A 25877-nucleotide genomic window follows, 5' to 3' on the forward strand; every position below is an offset into this window, starting at 1 on the left:
AGGAAGATAATTTAACTAATGCCCAGAGTAAGGAAGAAGTAAGGGAACCAAAAATGGAAGAGGGCCCTGAATATGAATGTTCTAACAGAAGAGAAACAGAATCCTCCCTACACTTTGAAACATAGTATAGAACCATATCTAGGGTTACTTTATGAACAACTACTTATTTTAATAGACTGAATTCCCAGAGGATAGTTGCTTAATATTCCTCTTAGGAATCCAGGGGTAACTCTGATGGTCTAGGGATTTTCTAGTTATTGCTTATGAGCCCCCACTGGTACGCTTCCCATTTCAATCAGCTAGTAGATATTAGTTAACTTTTAGTAAAAAAGATTTACTAAGGTGGCAAAATAAGAACAGTTCATATAAAATATTGCCCACGAAAGTCTGGGATACATTCTGCCACAAGTACACATAGGTCAATGGGGAAAGTGGGCTCAAATACAGAGGACTATGGTGGTGAGGTATACATATAGGATACATATGTAACAAAAACTTAACACAGCTCGTGGTTACTGGAAGTCTTTTCTTGAATCCATAGCTCACATTCTTTTTTGATGCAAAAGGTCACCCTCCTTGAAGCTGTTGGCAATCTTCTTGTATGTCTGTTTCCACCTTTGTCCTTTGACACTTCTTGGCACTGTGGAATACATTGTGAAAAGTAAAACTAACCAAGTATCAACAAAATCTAGAGACTTAAAACACAACAAACATACACACTTATATACATATATGTATATATTTAATAATAAACATTTTACTTAAATTCTTGAGCCCCAAATTCTATCCCTCTTACCCTCCCTTGCTTTATCCTCCCTGAGGTGGTAAGCAATTGGATATAGTTTCTACATGTGAAATTATGTAAAACATTATCATATTAGTCATTTTGTATAAGAAAATTTTAATAAAAGAAAAAGTGAAAGAAAGTGAAAAATAGCAAGCTTCACTCTGTTCAATAAATATTTTTCATCAGTAGTCCTTTGGGATTGTCTTGGATCATTGTATTGCTGAGAATGGTTAAGTCATTCACAGTTCTTCATCAAACAATATTGCTTTCACTGTGCACAATGTTCTCTTGGCTCTGCTCACTTCACTATACATCAGTTCATACAAATCATTCCAGGACTTTCTGAAATCATCCTGCTTGTCATTTCTTATAGCACAATAATATTCCATCATAATCATATACCACAGCTTATTTAGCCATTCCCCAATTGATGAGCATTCCTTTGATTTCCTATTTTTAGCCAATACAAAAAGAGTTGCTATAAATATTTTTGTACAAATTGGTCTTTTTCTCTTTTTTGGAATGTTTTTAGGATATAAACCTAGCAGTGGTATTGCTGGATCTATTTTACATTTTGTTTTGCTCTCTATATCTTCCTTCAATCTAAATTCTTCCTGTGTCCATAAATCTGACCGATAAACTATTCCATGCTTTCTTAATTTGCTTACAATATCACCTTTATGTGTAAATCATGTACCCATTTTGACATTTTAGTGTACGGTGTGAGATGTTGGTCTATACTTAGTTTCTTGCATAATGTTTTCCAGTTATCCCAGCAGTTTTTGTCAAAAAATGTATTTTTGTTCCAAAAGCTTGGATCTTTCGGTTTATCATATGCTAGATTACTATAGTCATTTACTATATTGTAGTTCATAGCTAATCTCTTCCACTGATCCACCTCTCCATTTCTTAGGCAGTACCAGATTGTTTGGATAATTGCCACTTCATAATATAGTTTGAGATCTGGTACTGCTAGACCACCTTCTTTTGCATTTTTTATTGATTCCTTTGATATCCTTGAGCTTTTGTTCTCCCCAGTGAATTTTGTTACTTATCATTTTAGGTAAGCTCCATTTATCTATATGCCCTCTAGTGTTTTTAATAAGAATGCATACTATATCTTTTCAAAGACTTTTTCTGCACTTATAAAGATAAACATGATTTCTATTCATTTTGTTATTGATATGGTCAATTATGCTGATAGATTTTCTAATAATGAACCAGCCCTGCATTCCTGGTATATATCCCACCTGGTCATAGTGTTTGTCTCAGTTTCCTCATCTGTAAAATTAACTGGAGAAGCAAATAACAAACCACTCCAATATCTTTGCCAAGAAAACCCAAGTGGGATCATTAAGAGTCAGACTTGACTGAAAAAAAAATGGCCCAACAACACATATGTGTGCATGCATGCATGCATGCATGCATGCATGCATGTGGATATACTTGTGTGTATCTAGATCTGTATATGTGTGTGCACATGCATGCATGCATACACACATACATACAGCCTGGAAATAGCAAAATCAAGTGGCATGTTTTACTAGTATTTAAATTCCATTGTGAAGTTGTTGCCCTAAGGAGTGATGACAATACTCAAGAAGTGGATTCTGAGTCAAAAACATCCATTCCCTACCTCCTAGCACCAGTAGAGGCAACCCAGCAGATTGAGGGAGATAACAACAAAATAAGAGACCATTCCTTCCTATTCTTTTTTTTTTTTTGGTGGGGCAATGAGGGTTAAGTGACTTGCCCAGGGTCACACAGCTAGTAAGTATCAAATGTCTGAGACCAAATTTGAACTCAGGTCCTCCTGACTCCAGGGCCAGTGCTTTATCCACTGCACCATCTAGCTGCCCCCAATTCCTTCCTATTCTTAATTCATAACCCTTCAACAACACAGTCTAATTTTATTTCACTCTCACCAGGAGGAAGAGACCACTGACATCTATCCTTCACCCCTCCTTTTCCACTTTCAGTACATTTTTCCCTATCCTAGAATTCTTTCTAGTTAAAAAAAAAGTAGGCTCATGTCAGTGAACTGTTCGCTAGGAGGAGCTAAATTTTTCCATTCTGTATGTATTAATTTTTCAATGGCTACATTTAGGCTTTGGGGCTCCAAGGCCCACCTCCCAACATGCTGGTAGAGCCTGACAAGTGCCCAGAGATTTAGGGAATCAAATGGGGGAGCCCTGGGGACCTAGTGAGGAGATCTGCAGCAGCTTAGGTCACAGAGCACATAAATGCTCTGTGATTTATAGGGAAAGGGGCTTGAGGTTCATCTTTAGAATTAACTTGGGAACCAAACACAACAACAACAAACAACGAACAAAAATAAAAAATTGAGATTTTTCTCTTAGAAACTAGTCACCACTGCTGGTAGCTAATCTAATAATTATTATGACACATTACATTCATGAGGAGTAGGAGTTTGTGAGTTGCAAAGGCCATGGAATAAAGTTTTTGTTACACTATAATTTGTTTAAATTCTGGGATACTCAGCTAGAACAGAGCTCTCAGCATAGAAATTTTCTACTCTGTGATGCAGATCAGCAGCTGGACTTGATCTGAGACTTCCTGCCTCCTAGCCTGGCAGTATTATACTAGGTCTCTGTCTTTCTTGGTAAGTCTTCACAAGCTGGAAAAACTTTTAGTTGGGCTCTAGTGACAGACTAGGGTCTGCTCTCTGAGGTTTATCACTAGGTTCATTATAAGGTGATGGGTTTTTCATCCACTTCCAAAGACCATCTACTAAGTCAGGGAGAAGAGAGAACCCTCCATCAGGCAATCACTGTGGTGACAAGATGGGTGAACTTGAAGTCAGGGAGGCTTTAAAAATTTGGAATTAATATATTTCTTTTGTTTTTATATCACCTATATTTTCCCTTGTATTCCAATCCCCTGCCCTTATCCCCCTTACAGGGCTATTTCTTATAGCAACTGACCAGTAAAAGAAGCATTCTTTCTTTTCTGTATAGATATAGGAAGGGTATCCCTTAGACATCACACAGTCCTGTCAAATTTTCAAGTAAAGGGAGATAACTAAACCAGATCAGATCCATTTGCAAGCCACAACTGTGTTGCATGCATGAAGCCAGATGAACAATATAAGGAGAAGAATCAATACAATCTAACACTCAATTCGACACAAAATACCCAGGAAAAATCGAGCTGAAGCTAGGTCCAGTGCTTTCGCATTACACAGGCACAAGTAAGGAAGTTCCTTCCGTCTCCATATCACACACTTGCAGACATGAACACTCCCCTGCATGATTCTTTTTTTTTTTTTTTTTTTTTTTTTGTGAGGCAATTGGGGTCAAGTGACTTGCCCAGGGCCATAAGTGTCAAGTGTCTGAGGCCGGTGAATTCAAGTCCTCCTGACTCCTGGACCGGTGCTCTATCCACTGCGCCACCTAGCTGCCCCCATGATCCCTTTTAAAGAAGAGTCCATTATCATGCGTGTAGATGACACGGGCTCATCTCAGATGCTGCTGAATCCATCACCCCCCACCTCTTTTGTTCCCTGTGGGTGCAAACCGTAAGGCGCTGGCCTAAGAGAACGGGGAGATACTCTCATCATTTTACTGGACTTCTTCAATTATGGTTCAACTTGTAAGCAAATGGAAACGCCAAGACACCTAAAGCCAAGCACATTCGCAAACTGGGGGAAGACCTTGGTTTTACCCTGCCCCTACCTTTGTCCTCCACACCAAAGCCTGCTTCTTGCCCCCTGCCCTGCTGGTTTGCTGTCCGTAGGACCAGCAAGGACATCCGTTGGGGGCAGGTGAAGGAAAATGGACCAAAGGGATTGAATTCAAATTTCAGTTGGTGCACCCGGGGATGCGTGAATTGTCTTTATCCAAGAGTATAAATGGAAGTGGATTTTTTTTTTTTTATGGAGGAAAATGCATCCTATTACTCCCTCACCACCACCCCTCCCCCAACTGCCCTTCCATGCCCCGGGTTTTCTTTTCTTTTCTTTTCACTTGACACCAGAGTTTTAAAAGCACCTGAACTGAGGGCGGGGAGAATATTTGGGGATTGAGAAAAACACTTCACCTTTTCCCCAGAAGTTAATAGACCATTCTTATGGAGTCTGGGCAAACAAAACACGAGGGTGGGGTGAACAACCTGGCGGGGTTTGGCGGGGCGGGGGGGGGGGGGCGGTGTAGGGTGATGAGGAGATTAAATGGTGCTCAAGGGGATGGCTCTGTGGGGGCGGGGAGCTGGTCCCAACCAAGATTTTCCTCCCACCTCTAAGCTATTAGGGACCCAGACCAGGTGAGGATAAAAAGCTCCCTTGGGAAGGAGAGAAACCTGCCCCGCTGGTGTGTGTCAGTTTCTCTGCCTGTCTGTCTGCTGGTCCGAGATCGATTGCTGCGTGGGTCAGAGACAAAGCAGGTCATGGGGACAGTAGCGAGGTGCAGGAGCTGCCTGGCTGCAGGGTTGTTACGGAACCAAGTGGCTATCGTCACTGGCGGCGGCACAGGCATTGGCAAGGCTATAGCCGCCGAACTGCTCCACCTAGGTGTGTCCGTGTGTCCGGCCCGAGCCAAGGCGCAGGGGAGGGGGCAATACTGGGGACAGTGAGCGGGAGGGGCAGAGTTGGGGCAGAGGACCCTGGGGGATGCCGGGGCAGTTTGGGGGACCGTGGGGATAAAGCGGGGGCACGGAGGGAGAAAGGAGCAGAGTAGAAGACCCTGGAGGAGAGACGGGTAAAGTCAGGGCAACTCTGGGGGAGAGAGATGGGCGTAGGGTGAGGGCGGAAGGGTAGGAGTCGGGGGGCACTGGGAGGCGAGGGTCAAGGGAACATAGAGTAGGGCCTGAGGATTGTGTGGGAGGGGAAGCGAGGGGACACTAGGAGGAGAGGGAAAGGGGCTGGTGGGGTCACTGTGGAAGAAGGTCTAGGTTAGTAGATATGGGGAGAGGGAGGGAGGACTGGGGGGCCAATGGGAGGAGTGGAGTAAGGTTTGCAGAAGAGGGGCAGAATTTAGCCAAGTATGTGTCCAGTTTGTTATTGGAATGAGAAGACGTTTCCCGGGGTGAGGCAAGAGATAAATGGAGGTGACCAGGTATTTTAACCATTGTGAAAGTGTTTCCTTTAGACAAAACTGGAGGGTTGCGGGAACCTTTTAGACCAGACTTCAGTTGTCTCTTATCTAAGGACAGTATTTCCTACGACACTGGATCAGACCCTCAGCATTTACTGTGTTCTTGCAATGCTCATCATATTATGTTTCTTCTTTCATAGCAGTTGGGGACTTTCTATTACTAGGTCACCAGATCGTTGGGGGTGGAGGAGGTCCTGATATCTTTCCTTCATCCACATGTTGCAAAATGATTGTGGTTCCTATCAGGGCCCAGAGAGTCAGGCTTCAGTTGGAGCCATGACTTGGGTTTGAATCCTGCTTTGCACTTAATTGCTATGCTGTTAAGTGTGGGCAAGTCCCTTCACTTCACCTGCAGATTTCTCCTCTCCAGTATGCAGAAAATCCTTTTAGCTTCTGGCTGTCAGAATTATTATGAAGAACAAGTAACAGAATATTTTTTTTAATGCCTTGAAAACTTTAAAAGTACTACATATTTGGGGCAGCTAGGTGGCAGTGGATAACGCACTGGCCCTGGATTCAGGAGTACCTGAGTTCAAATCCAGCCTCAGACACTTGACCCTTACTAGATGTGTGACCCTGGGCAAGTCACTTAACCCCCATCGTCCCCCTCACCCGCAAAAAAAAGTACGATATATTTATTTTCTTACAGCTTTAGAAAAGACAGAAGGAGCTGAGAGGAAAATGGGGAGAGCATCAGGGCATAGGAGAGGAGTATAGGACTGAGAGAACAGCATTCTAAGTGTAGCAGAGTAGATGGCATGAAGATGTCACCCTTTCTTGATACTCTATCACCCCTCAGTATGCCTGACATATTCATTCCCTTATTTCCATTTTTCATTCCTAGCTCTAGGGAAATCAGGGCAGCTAGATGGCAGTATGGATAGAGCTCAGGTCCCAGAGTCAGGAAGACTAGTTCAAATCTGACCTCAGACTCTTACCAGCTGTGTGACCCTGGGCAAGTTACTTAACCCTGTTTGCCTCAGTTTCCTCATCTGCAAAATGAGCTGGAGAAGGAAATGGCAAAAAAAAAACCCCTCTAGTATTTTTGTCAAGAAAATGCCCCCAAATGGGGGCATAAAGAGGCCAACTCGACTAAACAACAATTAGATATTTTCTTTCTAATTAACAAAGGCTCATATAATTGGAGGTATTATCTAATACAACCCCTTCATTTAATAAATGAAAAATAAAGGATTCAGTAAAACCTGGTCACCTGACCTTAGATCTTGACCATGAAAGATGAGACAGTTTAGTTTGATTGGGAAAAATGTGTTGTGAACTCTTAGAAAAGAACTTAGAGCAAATTAGTTATGTGACCATGGATAAGTCACTTACCCTAGCTGGACCTCAGTTTCCTCACCTATAAAATGGAGATAACAATACCTATTATAGCTACCTCAATGTGATGAGCTTCAAATGAGATAACATAGCTAAAATGTAAACTTCAGAATATTTATATAAATGTCAATGATCATGTTCTATTTCCATCCAGTCAACTCAATGACATTGCACTGTGAGAAGAACTATGGTATATATAAAGATCAATAAGCTGTCTAACCACTCCTATACTTTACTGGTTCATTTCCTTTCTCCCAGTCCCACAGTATGGGCATCCCATAAGGTTCAACTCTGGGCTTCTCCTCTATTTCTATATTCCTTCCCTTGTGATTTGATCCACAGCCCTCCTATGTATTTAATTGTCACCTCTTTGTGGGTGACTCCAAACTAGCTATGCTACTCTCTGCTCTTAGTCCTTGGCCTCATTTCCACCTACCTACTGGGTGTTTCTGCATTTAGGTCCCATTAGTACCTCTAACTCAACACATCCAAATCTGACCCCACCCCCTTAACTACTCCAAACCTGCCCCCTTCCATTGTCTCTAGTTCTGTTGGTGGCACCACCGTCCACCTGGTTACTCAGGTTTGAAACCTCAGGCTTTAATTCTTTCTTCCTTCTCCTTTAGCCCTAATAGCTATTTCATTGCCACGACCTACCTATTCCCTCTGTGAAATATTTCTCATGCCTATCCTCTCTACTCTAGGAACTATCCTGCCACTCTTGTTCAAGGTCTTAAAATTTCTTCCTCGACTCTTAACTATTCTCTGCCTCCATTCTTTCCTTTGGTCACCACGTCCTTTTAAAGAGCTGCCAAAATAAATTTTCTTGTCCCTAGATCTGACCATGTCATTCTTCTGCTCAAAAATCTTTAATGGCTCCTTGTTTCATTTATGATAAAAACTAATTTTTAACCCTGCATTCAAGGCCTTCTGTATTTTATCCCCAAGTTACCTTTCCAGTCCAACTTATCTGTGTTCCTCTTTAGAAGGTACTCTATGTGCCAGCCAAGCTAGTCATTTGTTCTTAGACTTTGTCCTGGTCTCTCCTGTCTTTTCTCATTCATGCAGATCATCCCCCAGACAGGGCAGGCATTTTCTCCATAGCTCCATCTGCTGAAACCCCTCTCTTCAAGGTCCAGTCAAGGTGCCTCTTCCTGCATGAAGCCTTCATTTGGCCAATCCAGCTGAAAGGGCTCCCACCTTCAAATTTCTTACAATCCGTTGTCTGGATTTTTTTCTTTGCACCTGTCACAGACAACATTGATAATTATATGTGTAAAGATCTTCCTTCTTTTTATCATATGAGCTCCTTGAAATCAGACTTTCATTTTAATTTGTTCAGTATATTATGGGGGGTGGTGGTGGTTGTTTTTTGGACTTTGATCTGTGATTCCTTCCATTTGGGAAATTCTAGTATGGGAATTCCCTTTACCCATGAAGTCTTACAACTCCTCTCCCTGTAACTTAGAGTATCAGAGAGCTAGTGAGAGGTTAAGTGATGCTCATAGTCACACAGCCAGCAGGTGTCAGAAATCGGATATCAATTCCAATCTTCCTGATTCCAGAAGTTGGCCCTCTATCCACTGCACCACACTGCCTCTTTTGCCTTGCGGATAGCAATTGCTTAATAAATGTTTGTTAAATAAAAGGAAAGAGCATTCTTGGGCTGAAAACTGCAGTGTGAGATCAAGAGCTCTTTTAAAAAATCAGTCAATCAATAAACATTTATTAATCATGTACTTTATGACAGGCACTGTCACAAAACTACCCTGGATGCATTCACAAGGATTTTCTTTATGGCAGGGTGTCTTACCCCGGGGGCCAGAAGATCCCTGAGTGTTCACAGATTGATTTCCGAGTGTCCATGAACTTTTAAGGGTTTTGATAACTATATACCAATATAATTAGTTTCCTTTGTAGTCCTATGAATTTATTTTATGAATTTAAAAATATTATTCTGAGAAGAGGGTCACTAACCTTCACCAGATTGACAAAGGAGGAACCATGAGAAAAAAATGTTAAGAATTCCTGTGTTATTATAAAGGTATACAAACATATCAACCCACTTTTCTGTGGCTATAAAACATGGGAAGGAAACATATAGCATAGGTACATTTGTATTACCTGAAGAAATCTATACTTCAAGGCCAGGCACATCACAGGTTTAACAATTGAGCAGAAAATGTTATTTACATCTTACATTATCTATTCTGCAGGAACATATTAGATTGGGATTGGGGGATGGGGAAGATCATTATTATTTCTGTATTAGAGATGGCCAGACCCTTCCTGTCTTTGTGAATTCATGCAGACCATTCCTTAGAGGAAGGTCAACAGCACATTGGGTAGATTCTTTTTTTTTTTTTAAGTCTTCTTCAGAACCACAGTTGTCGTTGTCTCCCCCCCCCCCAAATGGGGGTTAAGTGACTTGCCCAGGGTCACACAGCTAGTAAGTGTCAAGTGTCTGAGGCTGGATTTGAACTCAGGTCCTCCTGAATCCAGGGCCCGTGCTTTATCCACTGCACCACCTAGCTGGGTGCCCCCCCCCAGATTCTTTATAAAGGGTTTATGGAAAGACAAATAAGAATTGCATAGAATTAGAATACAGACTTTGGATGGGCTTTGATCTGTTAATTGAGCACCCAAACTCATTAGATTATGGATTCATAGAAATATATGTATATTATAACTGGCAAAATTGAGCAAAGCTAATATTGTTTTTTAAGGCCAATTTTATTTATTTTCTAAAAAGATTGTTTTGTTTTCTTACCAGAATGTAATGTAATTATCGCTTCCCGAAAATTCGATAGATTAAGTTCTACAGCAGAAGAATTGAATGCTGACCGCCTGCCCTCCAACCCAGCCATTGTTACTCCCATCCAGTGCAATATTCGAAAAGAAGAAGAGGTAAAATTAATATCTTTACTTTCTGTTTCTCTAAAAATTATGAAAATTATGTTCATTGTACGATGTGGTATTAAGTACTTCTTTGTTATATTTTTCTTGACATACTATACTATAGATTAATAAAACATTCTTGGGAAATTGCTCATCTTTTTCTGGTCATTGGCAGATTAATAATAAATACTTTCTTTGAACCCTTTTAAATATTTTTCTATAATGTACATCTTCTTGTCTTTTTATCTATAGCATGTTCACAAATAAATCCAATGACCATTAAGTGCCTTCTTATTTATTTATTTAAGTTTTCAACCTTTGTTTAGATGAGCATTAAGTGCCTTCTATGTGCAAAGCACTATGCTAGGTATTTGGGATAAAAAACAGAAATAGAACAGTCCTTTTACCCATCCTTATAGTCATCCTCATTCACAATTTATATATCCAATCCATTATCAAATCTTGGCTTTTCTATCTTCACGACATCTCTCCTATATGTCTTCTCTCTACTCATACAATTACCACTATAGCACTGGTCCACCTCACCTTTCACTAGACTAATTCTACAGCCTTCTAACTAGTCTCTCTCCCTCCCAATCAAATCTCTTCCCCCAGCACCACTTTCCCCCCCACCCCATCTCCATTTATACTTCACTTAGGTGTGAGTGATTTTCTTTTTCTTTTTAAAATATACTTCAGGGGGCAGCTAGGTGGCGCAGTGGATAGAGCACCGGCCCTGGAGTCAGGAGTACCTGAGTTCAAATCCGGCCTCAGACACTTAACACTTACTAGTTGTGTGACCCTGGGCAAGTCACTTAACCCCAATTGTCTCACTAAAAAAAATAAAATAAAATAAAATATACTTCAGAAATTTCTTTTTCTAAGAGCTTTAGTTACAGCGTTGGTCTTAATGAAAACTGAAAATAAACATCTAAGAGAGTTGATTACTAATTATGTGTTGAAACCAGTGTGTTTCCACATCACCAAAAAAAACCCCCAAAACCCAAACCAAAGTGTTGACTTTTTCTCTATGTAAAGCTCAATGGTTCCACCTTCTTTAGTGTCTTATCAAAACACCAAAGGAAAGAAGTATGTGTAGACAGGTGTTTATTTTTTTCAGATAAAAAATCTGAATCCTGTGGTGTGCAAGGTACCAAAGAACATTTCACACTTATCAAGATAGGGGATTGTTCCAAAATAGGAGTAAATGCTTCAAGAATTAAAAGACCTCCATTCTGCATTGACTGTCAAATCCTAGATGAATAGAGAAGGGATATCAAACTTAAATACAAATGGATCCCTGTAATCTGTCTACTGATTTAGAAAACCACAAATTAACATTATCTATGCTATGTTAAATACATCTAATTCCATTTTAATCTAGTTCCAGTCACAGTTAGGAATGCCTTGGGTCAAGTGTTTGACACCTCTACTCTAGAGAAATGTCTGCTATTTTTTACTGTACCTCTGAAATATCATTAGCCAACCAAGCTTGGGGTTAATATGGGCTATGCTTTCTTTGGAGAAGTTTCTAGCAATCATTTCAAACAGAAGCATCATCCACTTCATCAAATTTAAACATTTTGGGGTTTTTTTTCCTTGAAAAACTCCTCTTGCAGGGGCAGCTAGGTGGCACAGTGGATAAAGCACCAGCTCTGGATTCAGGAGAACCCAAGTTCAAATCTAGCCTCAGACACTTGACACTTACTAGCTATGTGACCCTGGGCAAGTCACTTAACCCTCATTGCCCCCCCCCCAAAAAAAACCAAAAAACAAAAAATTAAAAACAACAAACAAAACTCCTCTTGGTGTTTATAACAGCCAAATCTATGACCGCCTAAGTTATCCAGGTGATAAGAATTGATGAAAGTCTCACCTGAAATGCAGGGAAACAAAAGGCTGGAGTGACAAATGGTTTATGATTGAACTGATCCAGCTCTCTATGAGCTGCCTGTTCTGAACTACAACTTCAATGGTTATTTTTTCCCCAAATAAGTATTCCTGTGAACACAAATGCAATAGCATCTCTATGAAATACTGAAATATCCAAAGCCACATGGTTTTCTATTTTAACTATAAAAAAAATGATTACTTGCTTAATTGTTATTGCCCCTTCTCAAGTTTCAAAAGAGAAACCAGTCAATTGAAATCGACTTATATTCAAATTATTACTGCAAAGCCTACACTAAGCATATTCCTCCCTTATGGGGGGTTGAGTGTTTTACTTGTCTTTTTAAAAATTAATTTGAAAAATTCACTGAATTCATGTTTAAAAACCATCCTCCAAGATGGATCATAAACATAGATCTCAGGAACTATCCAGCAGGACTTAGAACCCAATGTGAAGGGACCCCAGTCATGCCAACCTTTATTATTGACTCAGGAGTAACAGTTTGGGCTCATTAACCAGTTTACTTTCTTATGGTTGTTTTAGGTCAATAATTTGGTTAAATCTACATTAGATCTCCATGGTAAGATCAATTTCCTGGTGAACAATGGAGGAGGCCAATATTTATCTCCTACTGAAGACATCACTTCAAAGGGATGGAATGCTGTGGTTGAAACCAACCTGACTGGCACCTTCTACCTTTGCAAAGCAGGTGGGGATGGTAAATACTCAGAGAAGCTAGGCCTTTCTTCATCTGCAGATCCTAAAACCATTTAAGGAGTATTACATGCATTAAGGTGCCCAGTTCTTAAAGGAGTTGTGATTTTGCCAATGTGAATTTTCCTATACTGATGTATATTCAAGCCTCTCTACAATTTAGTAGCTAGCCTTTGTGAGTACCTAAAATATTCACCATCTTGCAGCCTTCCTGGTGGTGAATATCTCCAGATAGGCCTAGACTGGTCCTTGGGCAATGAAACTGAAAGCCATCCCCAAACTATACTTAGGGTGATGGTCTGAACAGTGACCTCTCAGGCCTCAGAGTAAAATCACACCAATGTGGAAAAGAGGCTTTTATCTAAGGGAATATTTAAAAGAATAAACTTATATGACATTATTTTACCTGGAGAAGAAAAATTAAAGGGGTAACTGAGCAGTAGTCTTTCTCCCCTGCAACAGTTTGCTAAGGATTACAGGGAACAGCCATTTGCCATCTCCACTGAGGACAGAAATAAAGTGAATGAAGAAGGAGAGAGTGGGGCTAGCAAAGTTCTGCTGGTGGCAGGCTGGGGCTACCTTTGCCTCATGGGCTACAGCTTGGCAATTCCTAAACTAGCCTGTCAGAAAGCTCTTGTTTTGACATTTACACTCTGGGAACATATTTAAATAGAAGAGACTTGTAATTCAGTTTCCTCATCTGTAAAATGGGGATATGATAACATCTGCCTCATGGGGTTGTAAGGATCAAGTGAGAAGACACATGTAAAACAATTTGCAAAGCTGAAAGCACAATATAAATGCTAGCTAGCTGGATATTCTGAAGAAAACCCATAATGCTTTGTTAATTTGTATTAATTTTGTGTTTGGATATCCTAAAAAGAGCAAGGTTGGCAGGAAGAGTCTTGGGATTAGAGATCTACAACTGGGAGGATTGTTAGGGGGTCACCTCATCCAACCCCTTCGTTTTATAAATGACAAATCTGAAGCTCAGAGAGATTACTTGTCCAAGGTCACTTAGGTAGCAAGTGGCAGAGCAGGGCTTTGACCTAAGATGATGTGATTTCAGAGTCACTCTTTACCCTATTACCCCATGTTGTGTGGAAATGATTTAAATTGATTGTCTTTTGTCTCTTATACAGTTTACAAGTCCTGGATGAAGGAACATGGAGGGTCTATTGTGAACATCATCACCATGTTAAAAAATGGATTTCCTAATGCTGCGTAAGGATTTTTATATCCTTCTTTTGTCTTGGGATCCTGCTTAAACTCTTTTAAATGGGGTTTTAATTTCACACTGCCTTCTTTTTCCTTTTGGGCTTTAAGAAGACATGTTCTTCCTTCATAATCAGGGATAACAAATGATCCTTGCTCGTGGATGCCATAGATGTTTCTGGAGATTTCTTCTGTATGTCATACCATAGACACAATGTGCATATCTTCTATCATCCCCCTCCCTTTCCTCACCATGCTGTAATTTGTTAATTATTTGCAGAGGACTCTAGGATAAAGTTTTTTAGACTTTCTCGGGTTTTAGACCTTTGTTGATGTTTGTTCTGATATCTGCATGTTGAATTGTTTATAAAATACTTGGGTACTATTAGGATTGTGTGTCATTTCTTTTAAGATACTTTTCTTTTTCTTTGCCTTTGCATGTTTCAAATGTGAGTTGAAAAGACTTTTTTTTGGCAGTTGGGGGAGGGGAGGGCTTTTTTTAAGAACTGTCTGTTAAGTGTTTTTTTTAATTGAATACTTTATTTCCACCAGTTACATATAAAAAGAATTTTAACATTCATTTAAAATTTTGTGTATTTCAAATTCTCTCCCTCCCTCCCCACCCCCTGCCTTGTTGTGAAGGCAAGCAATTTCATGTAGGTTATACATGTGTAATCATTCAAAACATTTTCATGTTAGTCATGTTTTGAAAGAAAACAGACAAAAAAAGCTCCAAAACAGCAAAGAATGTGAAGTGAAAGTATGCATTGATCTGCATTCCCAGACTTCATCAGTGCTTTCTTATATTGCTGAGAATAGCCAAGTTATTCACAACTGATCATCATACAATACTATTGTTACTGTATGCACTATCCCCATGGTTCTGCTCCTTTTACTCTGCATCAATTCATGTAAGTCTTTCCAAGTTTTTGTAAAAGTATACTGCTGTCATTTCTTTTTTTTTTTGCTCTCATTCTTATTTCACAATAGTATTATATCACAATAATATACAACCATTTGTTCAGTCATTCTCTAATTGAGGGATATCCCCTCACTTTACAATTATTTGTCACCACTAAAAATGCTGCTATAAACATCCTTGTAAATATAGATCCTTTTTTATCTCTTTGGGATATAGACCTAGTAGTGGTATTCCTTGGTCAGAGAGTATGCATATTTTTATAACCCTTTGAGCATAATTCCAAATTCCTCTCCAGAATGGTTGGATCAGTTTACAACTTGACTGATGGTGCAATAGTGTCTCAATTTTCCCACATTCCCTCTAACGTTTGTCATTTTCCTTTTCTATCATATTAGGCAATCTGCTAGATGTGTGGTGGTTGCTCAGAGTTGTTTTAAGTTGCATTTCAATGATCAATAGTGATTTAGAGTGTTTTTTTCATATTAATATGGTGGATAGATTTGGTTACTTTGTATAAAAATTGCTTGTTCGCATCTTTTTTTTTTTTTTTAGTGAGGCAATTGGGGTCAAGTGACTTGTCTAAGGTCACACAGCTAGTAAGTGTTAAGTGTCTGAGGCCGGATTTGAACTCAGGTACTCCTGACTCCAGGGCCGGTGCTCTATCCACTGCGCCACCTAGCTGCCCCTTGTTCCCATCTTTTAATCCTTTATTAATTGAAGAATCACTCTTGTTTCCATAAATTTGACTCTTTTCTAATATTTGAGAAATTAGGTCTTTATTAGAGAAACTTGCTATAAATTTTTCTCACAGTACTGATAACTATGTAGTTACCTTTATCCTATTTCCCCCCTGTTTATCCTACTATCTCTCTTTTTACACTTTCTGTTCTCAAAAGTGTTTTGGCTCTGACTTTTATCTCCCCCAATCTGATCTTCCTTCTTTTCCCTTGATCCTCCTTCTTTCCTGTATGGCAAGAAAGGTTTTTTTACATCCACTTAGTGAATATGTTATTTCCTCTTTGAGCCAATTCCAATGAAAGTAAAGCTCACATGCACCACCCCACTCCCCAAACTTTCCCATTTTCCCTTCCATTGTAAAAGTTCTTTCATACCTCTTTTTTTTTTGTTTTGTTTTGTTTTTGTTTTTTGGGGTTTTTTTTGGTGAGGCAGTTGGGGCTAAGTGATTTGCCCAGGGTCACACAGCTAGTAGGTGTTAAGTGTCTGAGGCCAGATTTGAACTCACGTCCTCCTGACTCCAAGGCTGGTGCTCTATCCACTGCGCCACCTAGTTACCCCTCATACCTCTTTTATGTCAGATAATTTACCTCATTCTAACTCTCCTTCTTCCCTTTTCCCAATGCATTTCTCTTCCTCCTTCCTTATTTATTTTTTTAGATAGCCATCCCATCATATTTAATTCACACATATACATTCTGTCTATGTATATACTCCTTCTGAGTGCCTCAATAATGAGAAAGTTTTTAGGAGTTACAAGTATCATTTCCCTATGAAGGAATGTAAACAGTTTAAACTTTTTGACTACCTTATGATTTCTCATTCCTAGTTACCTTCCTATATTTCTCTTGAGTTTTGTATTTGGAAGTAAAATCTTCTATTCACCTCTGGTCTTTTCATCACAAATGCTTGAAAGTTCTCTATTTCATTAAATATCCATTTTTCCCCTGAAGGATTATACTCAGTTTTGCTGGGTAAGTGATTTTTGGTTGTAATTCTATCTTCTAGAATAGCATATTCTAAGCTTTCTTATGCTTTAATGTAGAAACTGCTAAATCTTGCGCTATCCTGACTGTGGCTCCAAAATATTTGAATTGGGGTTTTTTTGGCTATTTACAATATTTTATCCTTGATCTGGGAACTCAGAAATTTGGCTAAAATATTTTTGGGAGTTTTTATTTTATTTTGTAATTGTATTTTGTAATCTCTTTCAGCAAGTTATCATTGTATTCTTTCAATTCCTACTTTAACCTTTGTTTCTAAATTATTAGGGCAGGGTCCAAGTTCCCCTGTTGTTACAAGGTCTGGTGTGCTAGTGCTCCTCCTTGTCCTGTCACTGATACCCAGGACTGCAACCTGGATCCAAGTATGGGCAATGCAACAGAGTCCTGACACTGGTGCCAGCAAATGGAACTCTGTGGTCTCCTTTTGACCCATTGTCTGACTGCCTTATGATCTGTGAGCTTAGAGGCCTGGAAAACATCACTGCTGGTGCTGATTCAATAGCTCCCAAGGCCTTTTTCTAGTTTGCTGGGGCATAGCCCACTGAACTGTGCTCCACTCTCACCCTCATGCAACAGACCTTTCCTGCCAACCTTTTAAGTTGTCTTTGGCTTGAACTTTTTTTTCACCCCATTCTTTTGTGTGTTCTGTGACTCTAGAATTTGTTTTAAGGCATTAAAAAAATTTAGAGGGGTTTTGGTGAAAACTCAGGTGAGTCCCTGCCTTTTCTTTGCCATATTGGTTCCCAATCCTGTCCCTTAATTGTTCATTCCCTCTTTAAGAAGCATTTTTTCATCTCTTCTTATCTGAGTAGAGTTATTACTTTCCTTATACAAATAGCAATTTAGTGAAACAGTCTAACTTGAGAGACTTTTTAGTTATGAAATGTTGCAGATAAAGCAAAAACAGTCCAACATTAGACCTTTGGCAGGTCACAGACTGAGTAAGGATCTTTGAGTAGAATGGGATGGAACAAATCACTGGAAACTGAAGTATCTGGTAATTGTTTTTAGAATATTGACCCTAAATTCTCTGTTTTTTAAAAAAAAAAGTGATCCGGCCTCAGACACTTGACACTTACTAGCTGTGTGACCCTGGGCAAGTCACTTAACCCCCATTGCCCCGCAAAAAAAAAAAAAGTGCTTCTTTTATGCTCAGAGTTGAGCTCTATTTCTTACCAGCATTCTTGACCTGGAGGGAAGATATGGAATATCAGAAGACTTTGTATAATCAAATTTCAAAGCTCTGGCCATGGGCTGCACGCTTCCTCTAAATGTAATATCAAAGTTGTTTTTGTTTTAATTTTTGACTATTATACCCAAATGCCTAACCCAATACCTTTGAAAGAGTAGTTTAATTTTCATGTTAATATGAATAAGTAGTGGAAGTTGAATGAAGACTTAAAATTTTTTTCTTTAAAAGGCACAGTGGAGCATCAAGAGCTGGTGTTGAAAATATGACCAAAACTTTGGCAATGGAATGGGCCTCCCATGGAATAAGAATCAATTGTATTGGTCCTGTAGGTAACCAATTATATGTATACAATTTGTGTTCTTGTTACATCTTCCTTGTTAGTGGGCCATAGATAAGTTAGAGAGAGATTCCATTTGTTTCCAGAGTATTCTTGGATATGCAACAAAATTCAGAAAGAATTTTTCTAGTGCATTAATGTGGTTTGTTTGTTTGGCTTTAACTCCTTGAGAGACTGGAGGCAGTGAACTTCAAGTTAAAGTGGTAAGGAGGGTGGAAGAGTAATAAGTCTACAAAACACATATAAACTATCACAAAAATATTCAATGTATAGTAAAAGACCCAGATATAAATCTCTCTCAAATGTGAAGGGTATCTGGACATTAGATCTTTTTTTAAACTTAGGACACACATTCTAATAGCTCCTGAGAAATAAAGTCTATCCCTGTTTGCCTTTCCTATAAGCTGACGGGGCAATTAGGTCAATTAGGTCACACAACCATTGGTGTGTGTTTCTATGCTAATAGGTAATCCACTTAGGGAGGATAGATTTTACAGAATATTGCTAAGAAGCATAAATAGTAGCTCTATGGACTTCTATATGTAATCTCTTCTATTGTTTAAATCTCTTTGCTGATAATTCTAGTGGGAATTCAACTCTACTTTGGCTTAATTAATTTAAAAAATTTTCCATTTTTGTGCCCCAACCAAGGGAGTAATTTATTCTGCAACAGCCTTCAGCAATTATGAAGACTATGACAATGGCATGATTAACAGATACTTTCAACATTGTGCAGCTAAGAGATTTGGTGTTCCTGAGGAGGTAATCAATCTCTCCTTCTCTGTCTCTGTGTCTATCTTTCTCCCTTCCCTCTCTCTTCTTCTTCCTCTCTTCTCCATGTGTATCTCTCATCCTCTTTACTCCCCTTCTCTCATCATGTTTCTCTCTGTCTATCCCATATCTTTTCATGTAGCCAAAGAAAGATCTTCAAAGAACATTGTGGAAGGGAGAAGAGGCAGAAAGAATTGATGAGGGAACACTTTCCCATTCAAAATTTTTTTTTTGCAGGCAATGGGGGTTAAGTGACTTGCCCAGGGTCACACAGCTACTAAGTGTCAAGTGTCTGAGGCCGGATTTGAACTCAGGTACTCCTGAATCCAGGGCTGGTGCTTTAACCACTGTGCCATCTAGCTGCCCCCCCCCATTCAATTTTTAAAGCAACTTTAAACAGTTAATGGATCCACTAAAGTTTTTGGTTGATAAGCTCATATGGGATCCAAAGAGCTCAGCTGAAGGAAACCAATTGCAGGAAGATTTTCATAAGGCTGTATGAATAGACAGAAAAATAGCACTTGGTCTTCACTGCTTTCAGATGCAGTTAGGGGAAAAAAGTATTAAAACCATATGTATTTCACAATTCAATCATTTGGAGGGAAATTCAAATTTGTTGTTCCTTAATTAATTTAGTCTTTCCGATTACATTAGGCTGGGTCCAAGTCATTTAATCATGTATACCAACTAGCTGCAGCTTCCCTGAGTTAATTATCTTGAAATAATGGATTCAGCGATTTGGAACATGTGTGTTTAAATGAATGGATAGAAGATTTTCATATGTACTGGGAAAGACAGTACCTGAAGTGAATTTAAAACCAGCAATTTTTTATCCCAAAACATGAAAACAAGTAATGCTAGCTTTACACTGAGAAAATTTGATAGTAAGGGTTACGTAGTAATGTGGATATTATGGGTTAATCACATACAGAATAAATGAAAATTCATTTTATTGATTCCACCTTGTATATTGAATATATATATGTCTGATTTTATTCAGGCAGTCCCCATTCTATACTACTTCATATTTTACCATTAATTCATTCAATATAGACTAAAAAAGGAATTGACCTTTACCTTTTCTACTTTTACCCTCTCGTTCAGTAATTTTCACAATGATTCAGATGAAAGCAATAAAGCAACGCATAGTTAGGATACATAACGCACATATGTAATCAGAATTTTGCTTTAAGATGTGGTATCCATAGGTGGCACAGTGGATAAAGCACCGGTCCTGGATTCAGAAGGACCTGAGTTCAAACCCGGCCTCAAACACTTGACACTTACTAGCTGTGTGACCCTGGTCAAGTCATTTAACCTTCATTGCCCCCCCCCCACCACCAACAGCAAAACAAGATGTGGTATTCTGAAGTATCTAAAGTAGGAACCATGTGTGTGTGTGTGTGTGTGTGTGTGTGTGTGTGTGTATGTATGTATAGGGCCATAGGCCTAGAAACTATATTATATTTATTTTCAACAGATGGAAAACTTTTCCAACAATGAAGGCTAGCAACTACAATGGGGTTTAGAAAACTATTGGTTAAAAAAGAGTTCAGATAGTTACTTGACCATGGATGTTACAGAGGTGATTTAGTTTTCTGTCTGTGAATGTGATTCTATGAGATTTCTACATATGTGAGTATGTGTACATACATATATATATATATATATATATGTAACTAGAAAAATGAATATTGATAAGCATCTCTATGTTGTGTTGTACATATGAAGATAAAATAGTTCTATTTTTATTTCTTAGATCTCCTCCACCGTGTGTTTCTTGTTATCTCCTGCTGCCTCATATATAACGGGGCAAACAGTGGATGTGGATGGTGGTAATACTCTGTATTCCCAAAGTTGGAATATACCAGGTGAGTCATAAAGAAAAATGGGTAATCAACAACTTTGTGCCCTGCTTTTTGGGCTTTTAAGATTTCTTAAATGATCCTTTCCCAGTCACTGAAGAAAAGAAAACTATTCAATTTAGGATAAATAGTTTGAAAAGGAAATTATCTTTTAACATATACTCTCTTTGCAGAATTTGGCTATATAGAAAATCAGTTTTCTCTCTTTTTGTTCTGGGTCAACCAGTCAACATCTATTAAATATGTGTTGATTATCTTGATTGACTGGGTGAGTGGAAAGAGAGCCCTCAAAATTCTGTATGCAGCCAGATGTTTTACTAGTTAGAAAAAAGCTTGAAATCACTACTGAATAAGAATAAAGGATAGGGATGAGAACTCTACCTGCAATGAAAACACCATTGTGACCTATTAAAATAAGCCATTGATACTGATAATTTGGATAGGCATAAAGATAAAGATATTAATATTGATTATCACTATTGCATAAACAAGCTTAGCCAATATAAAATAGAAATCACAGCAAGAATGTCAAAAAAGCTCTAATTCTTCTTAACCCCATTTGAGATCTTTGCCAAACAGAGACATCCAGAATCTAAAGATAATAAAATTTTAGGATATAAGTTCATTTGAGGAATGTTTTACAAAGGGAAAGGGTGTAAAATTAAGAGCACCATCGCCTTAGAAACGAGGGCAGAAAAGTGGAGGGGAAACCACTCCTGAAGAAAACCTTCTTTGATCTCAAAGTCAGATTATCTTGAGAGAATTTAGGAATGAAACTAGGAAAACAATAAAAGTGGAACAACTTTGGCAGTATTTCCATAACAGATTTTGCCGATTATGAGCTCCCTCTTTTTCCCTAAAAGTCCTTTGACATCATCTCCATGCAGATGACTCAGATATATATCCAATCCCAGTCTCTCTTCCACACTTCAATTTTACATCATCAATTGCCTTTTGGATATTTCAAACTGGATATCCTGAAGACATCTCAAGATCTACTTGTCTTACACTGAACTCATTATCTCTCCCCCCACCCCAATCCTCTTCTTTTGTTAATTTATTATTTATGTTCAAGGCACCATCATCCTTCCAATCTCCTAGATTCTTAAACTTGGCATTATCCTCAACACCTCACTCTTCCTCAGTCTGCATATTAATGCACTTGCTTAATCTAGCCTTCACATCTGACCTCTTCTCCCCACTCATGTAACTACCACTTTAATTCAGTTCCTCATCACTTCTAGCCTAGATTATTATAGCAGCCTCCTTATCTGTCTCTATTTCAAGTTTCTCACCACCTCACTTTATCCTGCTATATACTATATACTATATACTGCTGCCAAAGTAATTTTTCCTGAAGTGCAGGTCTGACCATATTACTGCTACTCAGTCAACTCCAGTGTGTACCCTGTTATTTCTAGAATACAATATAAAACATTTTTATCTTTAAAAGTCCTTCACACAGTGGCACTAACTTATCTTTTTGACATCACTGGAAATTATTCTCCTCACACTCTAATCCAGTGCAAAAGGAAAATACAGATTTGGAAATTTTTCTGCATAGAGGTGAAAAATTGAACCCGTGGAAGCTGAGTAGCTCTTCAAGGGAGTTAAAACAAGGTTTGGGACAGACCCTTGTGGGACACTCACACTTGGGTAAGATAAGATGAAGAAGATCAAAAGATGAAGAGGTCTAGAACTGGGAGATACCTTAAAGCCCAGCCAGAGAGGTGGCATGAGCTGTCCAAGGTCACACAGCACAGGTCACACAATCCTCTACTTGAAAGCCTTGAATAGCTTCCCACTGCCTGTCAAATATAACAAAATCCACATACAAAAAACTCAGTGGAAAGAAACTATCTATTATTCAGATTAGGGCATTTCATTGAGTTATTTCATATATACATCAGGTATAAATCTTAATTATCTCTTTTTTTGTTTTGTTTTGTTTTTGTTTTTTTAGTGAGGCAATTGGGGTTAAGTGACTTACCCAGGGTCACACAGCTAGTAAGTGTTAAGTGTCTGAGGCCGGATTTGAACTCAGGTACTCCTGACTCCAGGGCCGGTGCTCTATCCACTGCACCATCTATCTGCCCCTTAATTATCTCTTGGTGTCAAGAGAAAGTGAGTTAGATCTGCAGGACATCCATGGGCTTTCTGTGGCAAGCTTATGAGAGGACATAGACAAGTCCCATAGTATGGATGAATACAAAGAGTCTGAAATCACCATCATTGGAGGGAACATCTACAATGTAGATTTAAGATGCATTCATAATGTTTACACACTCACACTCACATGTAGAATTGTGTAGGATTTTATAAGAGGAAGCAAGTGTGCTGGATTACATTTAGGAAATTACACTTTGTTTTCAATGATATTACAGCATCCATCTTTTTAACACCAATATCTTTCAGTGATGTTCAGTTTCAGTGCAGTCATTTTTTAGGCATGTCTAACCCTTCCTGCCCCATTTGGGGTTTTCTTGGCAAAGATACTGCAGTGGTTTGCCATTTACTTCTCCAGCTCATTGTACAGATGAGGAAACTGAGGCAAACAGGGTTTAAATCCTGACATGCCACAATCCCTATAAAATCAAACTGTTTTGAGTTACTTAGAAAGCAGTAGAAAGATATGAATAAGGTATGGATTTTTTATACCAATTTTTACCTGAATATGTAAAATGACATAAATGATACTGTTCAGCAAATATAAAGAATTTGGCTATTCATGTGGTAAAGGAAGATAGATTGTCCTATTGCTACACTATGTATCCCAGAATGCTAAAAGAACTAGAGCAAGGACTCTTAACCTTCTTGCATGTCATGGTCCCTTCATCAGTCTGGTGGAACCAACATTCTCAAAATCATATTTTTATATGCATAAAATAAAATATATTGGATTACCAAGAAAACCAGTTATATAGTATTGTAGTTATGAAATTTTTTCTTAAGTTAAGACCTTTTAACCAAGAAAAAGGATTCCAATATATTGAGCAGATCCTTTATAAAGGATTTATGGGATGATATGAAGAAGAATCCTGCTGGATAAAATATAGATGGATTTTAATCTGCATAGAGGGAAGAAACAAAGGAAAACCCAAAGAATGGGATTGTGGTATATATTAAATGCCTACTATGTTCCAGGCAATGTGCTAAGGACTATACAAATATCTCATTTGATCCTCACAACAATCCTGGGAGATAGATGCTATCATCTGCATTTTACAAATGAGAAAATTGAAGCAAACAGAGGTTAAATGACTTGCCCATGGTCACACAGCTAATAAGTGTCTGAGCTCATATTTGAACTCATCTTCCTTACAATAAGCCCAGTCCTTCATGCACTGTACCATCCAGCTAGGAAGAAGTATCAACAACATCAAGATACTGGATCTGTTTTTTATATTAGGTTTTAGTTATACAATATAACCTCTATTCAAACAAATGTCATATAATGCCTTAATATTATGAGTTGATTAAATAACTAGTGAATGTTCTCAATGTTCTGATAATTGTGGGGTTGCTCCCAGTAGTTTCAGGGATTTGTTGAAGAAATAGTCCTAGGCATTGGATGTGTTTATGAATATGCTTTTTTCCTAAAGGGAAAAGTTCACACATTTGCTAATAATAGCTTAAGGGTTATTTCACTGATTTAACTTCAACAGATCATGACAACTGGCCTGATGGACTATGGGACCTTTCCACAGTCAAAAGAATAAAAGCTTCCTATAAGGAGAAATCCAACCTTTAAACTGAGGAAAGTAAGAAAATGAGGTCTTTTCTACTTCCAGCTGAAAAATGAATTTTAATACTTTCTGTGAATTTATCCTTTTGATGAAAAATTGCTTGCTGCTTTTTAAAAATTATAAGTTTTATCTTGGCACAAAGTATGCCAAGAAATAATTTTAAAACAATGCTTTGGACTGTACATTTTTAAAATGTTGTCACGGATGACTAAGAAATTAGAAAAATGTAAACCTCAAACGATCACTTCTTTTGCCTTGATCTTTACATGTTGAAATGAGGAGTATATAGAGGGATAAAAATGCACTTGTTCATTCATTTTAGCAGTTGAATAAAGAAAAAAATGAATGATGCTGTTCTCTCTTCCTTCTTAGCTCTATTGTATAGTCTAAAAGTGAGAAGCAAGTCTAAATAGTGATGGGATTGTGGCTTTTGCAAGCACTGTTACATAACTCAATTAGTTGGAGGTGGAGGTGTTTGCTTTTTGGGGGATCAATAAACTTATATAATGTTTAACAATGTCTGTTTTGTTTCTAAAACCAAACTAAGTAAAAAACTCCAGCACTCATACATACACTAACACATATGAAAATAGCCACCTTCATAGTCATTTTTAGTGCATGAGAGAAGGTACTTCCAGTATGGTACAGGGTATCCAGGAATAAAGAATCTTCAGAGGAGAGCCAGGTTTCTGTGGCTGCTGAGAGTTGGGAAGAGTGAGAGGAACAGAACTCGAATGAAGGGCCATTTGTTGAAAATGGGAGGTTGAGGCCATTTTTGCATTTTAAAATCAGAATGCTAGATAAGATTTTAAATGTTTTCCATTTCTTTAAGAATACATTTTTGGGGCAGCTTGGTGGCGGAGTGGATAGAGCACTGGCCCTGGATTCAGGAGGACCTGAGTTCAAATCCAGCCTCACACTTAACACTTACTAGCTGTGTGACCCTGGGCAAGTCACTTAACCCCAATTGCCTCATCAAAAAAAAATACATTTTTAACATTTTCAAAAATTGAATTTAAACTCACTGGCTTATAATCTTTATTCTACTTTTTTTCTTTAAAAAAATTCATACAATATTTTGTATTCTCCAGGCCTGTTGTTCTACCTTATTTCTTTCTCCACCATATTTCTCCCTTTTTTGCTGTGAATTTTTTTTTTGCTTAACACCAAACAAAATAGACATTACACTTATGTTGTAGAATAGAAAAAGGAAATTTACATAGTACTGTAGGTTTCTATTTTGTACATCTTACTTTTCTTTTAAAGTACAGTATTAGTAAGTTCAACCTGTAACTTTCAAAGCTGTCCTGCTTGTTTGTAGTTCTTTCTGGCTTTTGCTCTCAGCATTAAA

The 25877-nt window shown here is 38.4% G+C and overlaps 1 protein-coding gene across 1 annotated transcript; it reads left to right on the plus strand.

Annotated features, from left to right (window-relative positions):
- Positions 1-5060: 5060 nt before the first annotated feature.
- Positions 5061-25146, plus strand: LOC122750215 (peroxisomal trans-2-enoyl-CoA reductase-like). The gene is made up of 8 exons (XM_043996885.1): positions 5061-5315; positions 10010-10143; positions 12569-12734; positions 13882-13963; positions 18036-18132; positions 18796-18906; positions 20675-20786; positions 24446-25146. The coding sequence occupies exons 1-8, from the start codon at positions 5192-5194 to the stop codon at positions 24529-24531; spliced, it is 912 nt and encodes a 303-aa protein (XP_043852820.1). The 5' UTR covers positions 5061-5191; the 3' UTR covers positions 24532-25146.
- Positions 25147-25877: the final 731 nt, after the last annotated feature.

Source organism: Dromiciops gliroides, chromosome 3, assembly GCF_019393635.1.
Source record: "Dromiciops gliroides isolate mDroGli1 chromosome 3, mDroGli1.pri, whole genome shotgun sequence".
Taxonomy (NCBI): Eukaryota; Metazoa; Chordata; class Mammalia; order Microbiotheria; family Microbiotheriidae; genus Dromiciops; species Dromiciops gliroides.

Coding starts and splice junctions, on each gene's coding strand:
- LOC122750215 (XM_043996885.1), top strand. CDS start 5,192: ATGGGGACAGTAGCGAGGTGCAGGAGCTGCCTGGCTGCAGGGTTGTTA. Junction 18,907..20,674: donor GATTTGGTGTTCCTGAGGAG/GTAATCAATCTC, acceptor TTTATTTCTTAG/ATCTCCTCCACCGTGTGTTT. Junction 20,787..24,445: donor CCAAAGTTGGAATATACCAG/GTGAGTCATAAA, acceptor TAACTTCAACAG/ATCATGACAACTGGCCTGAT.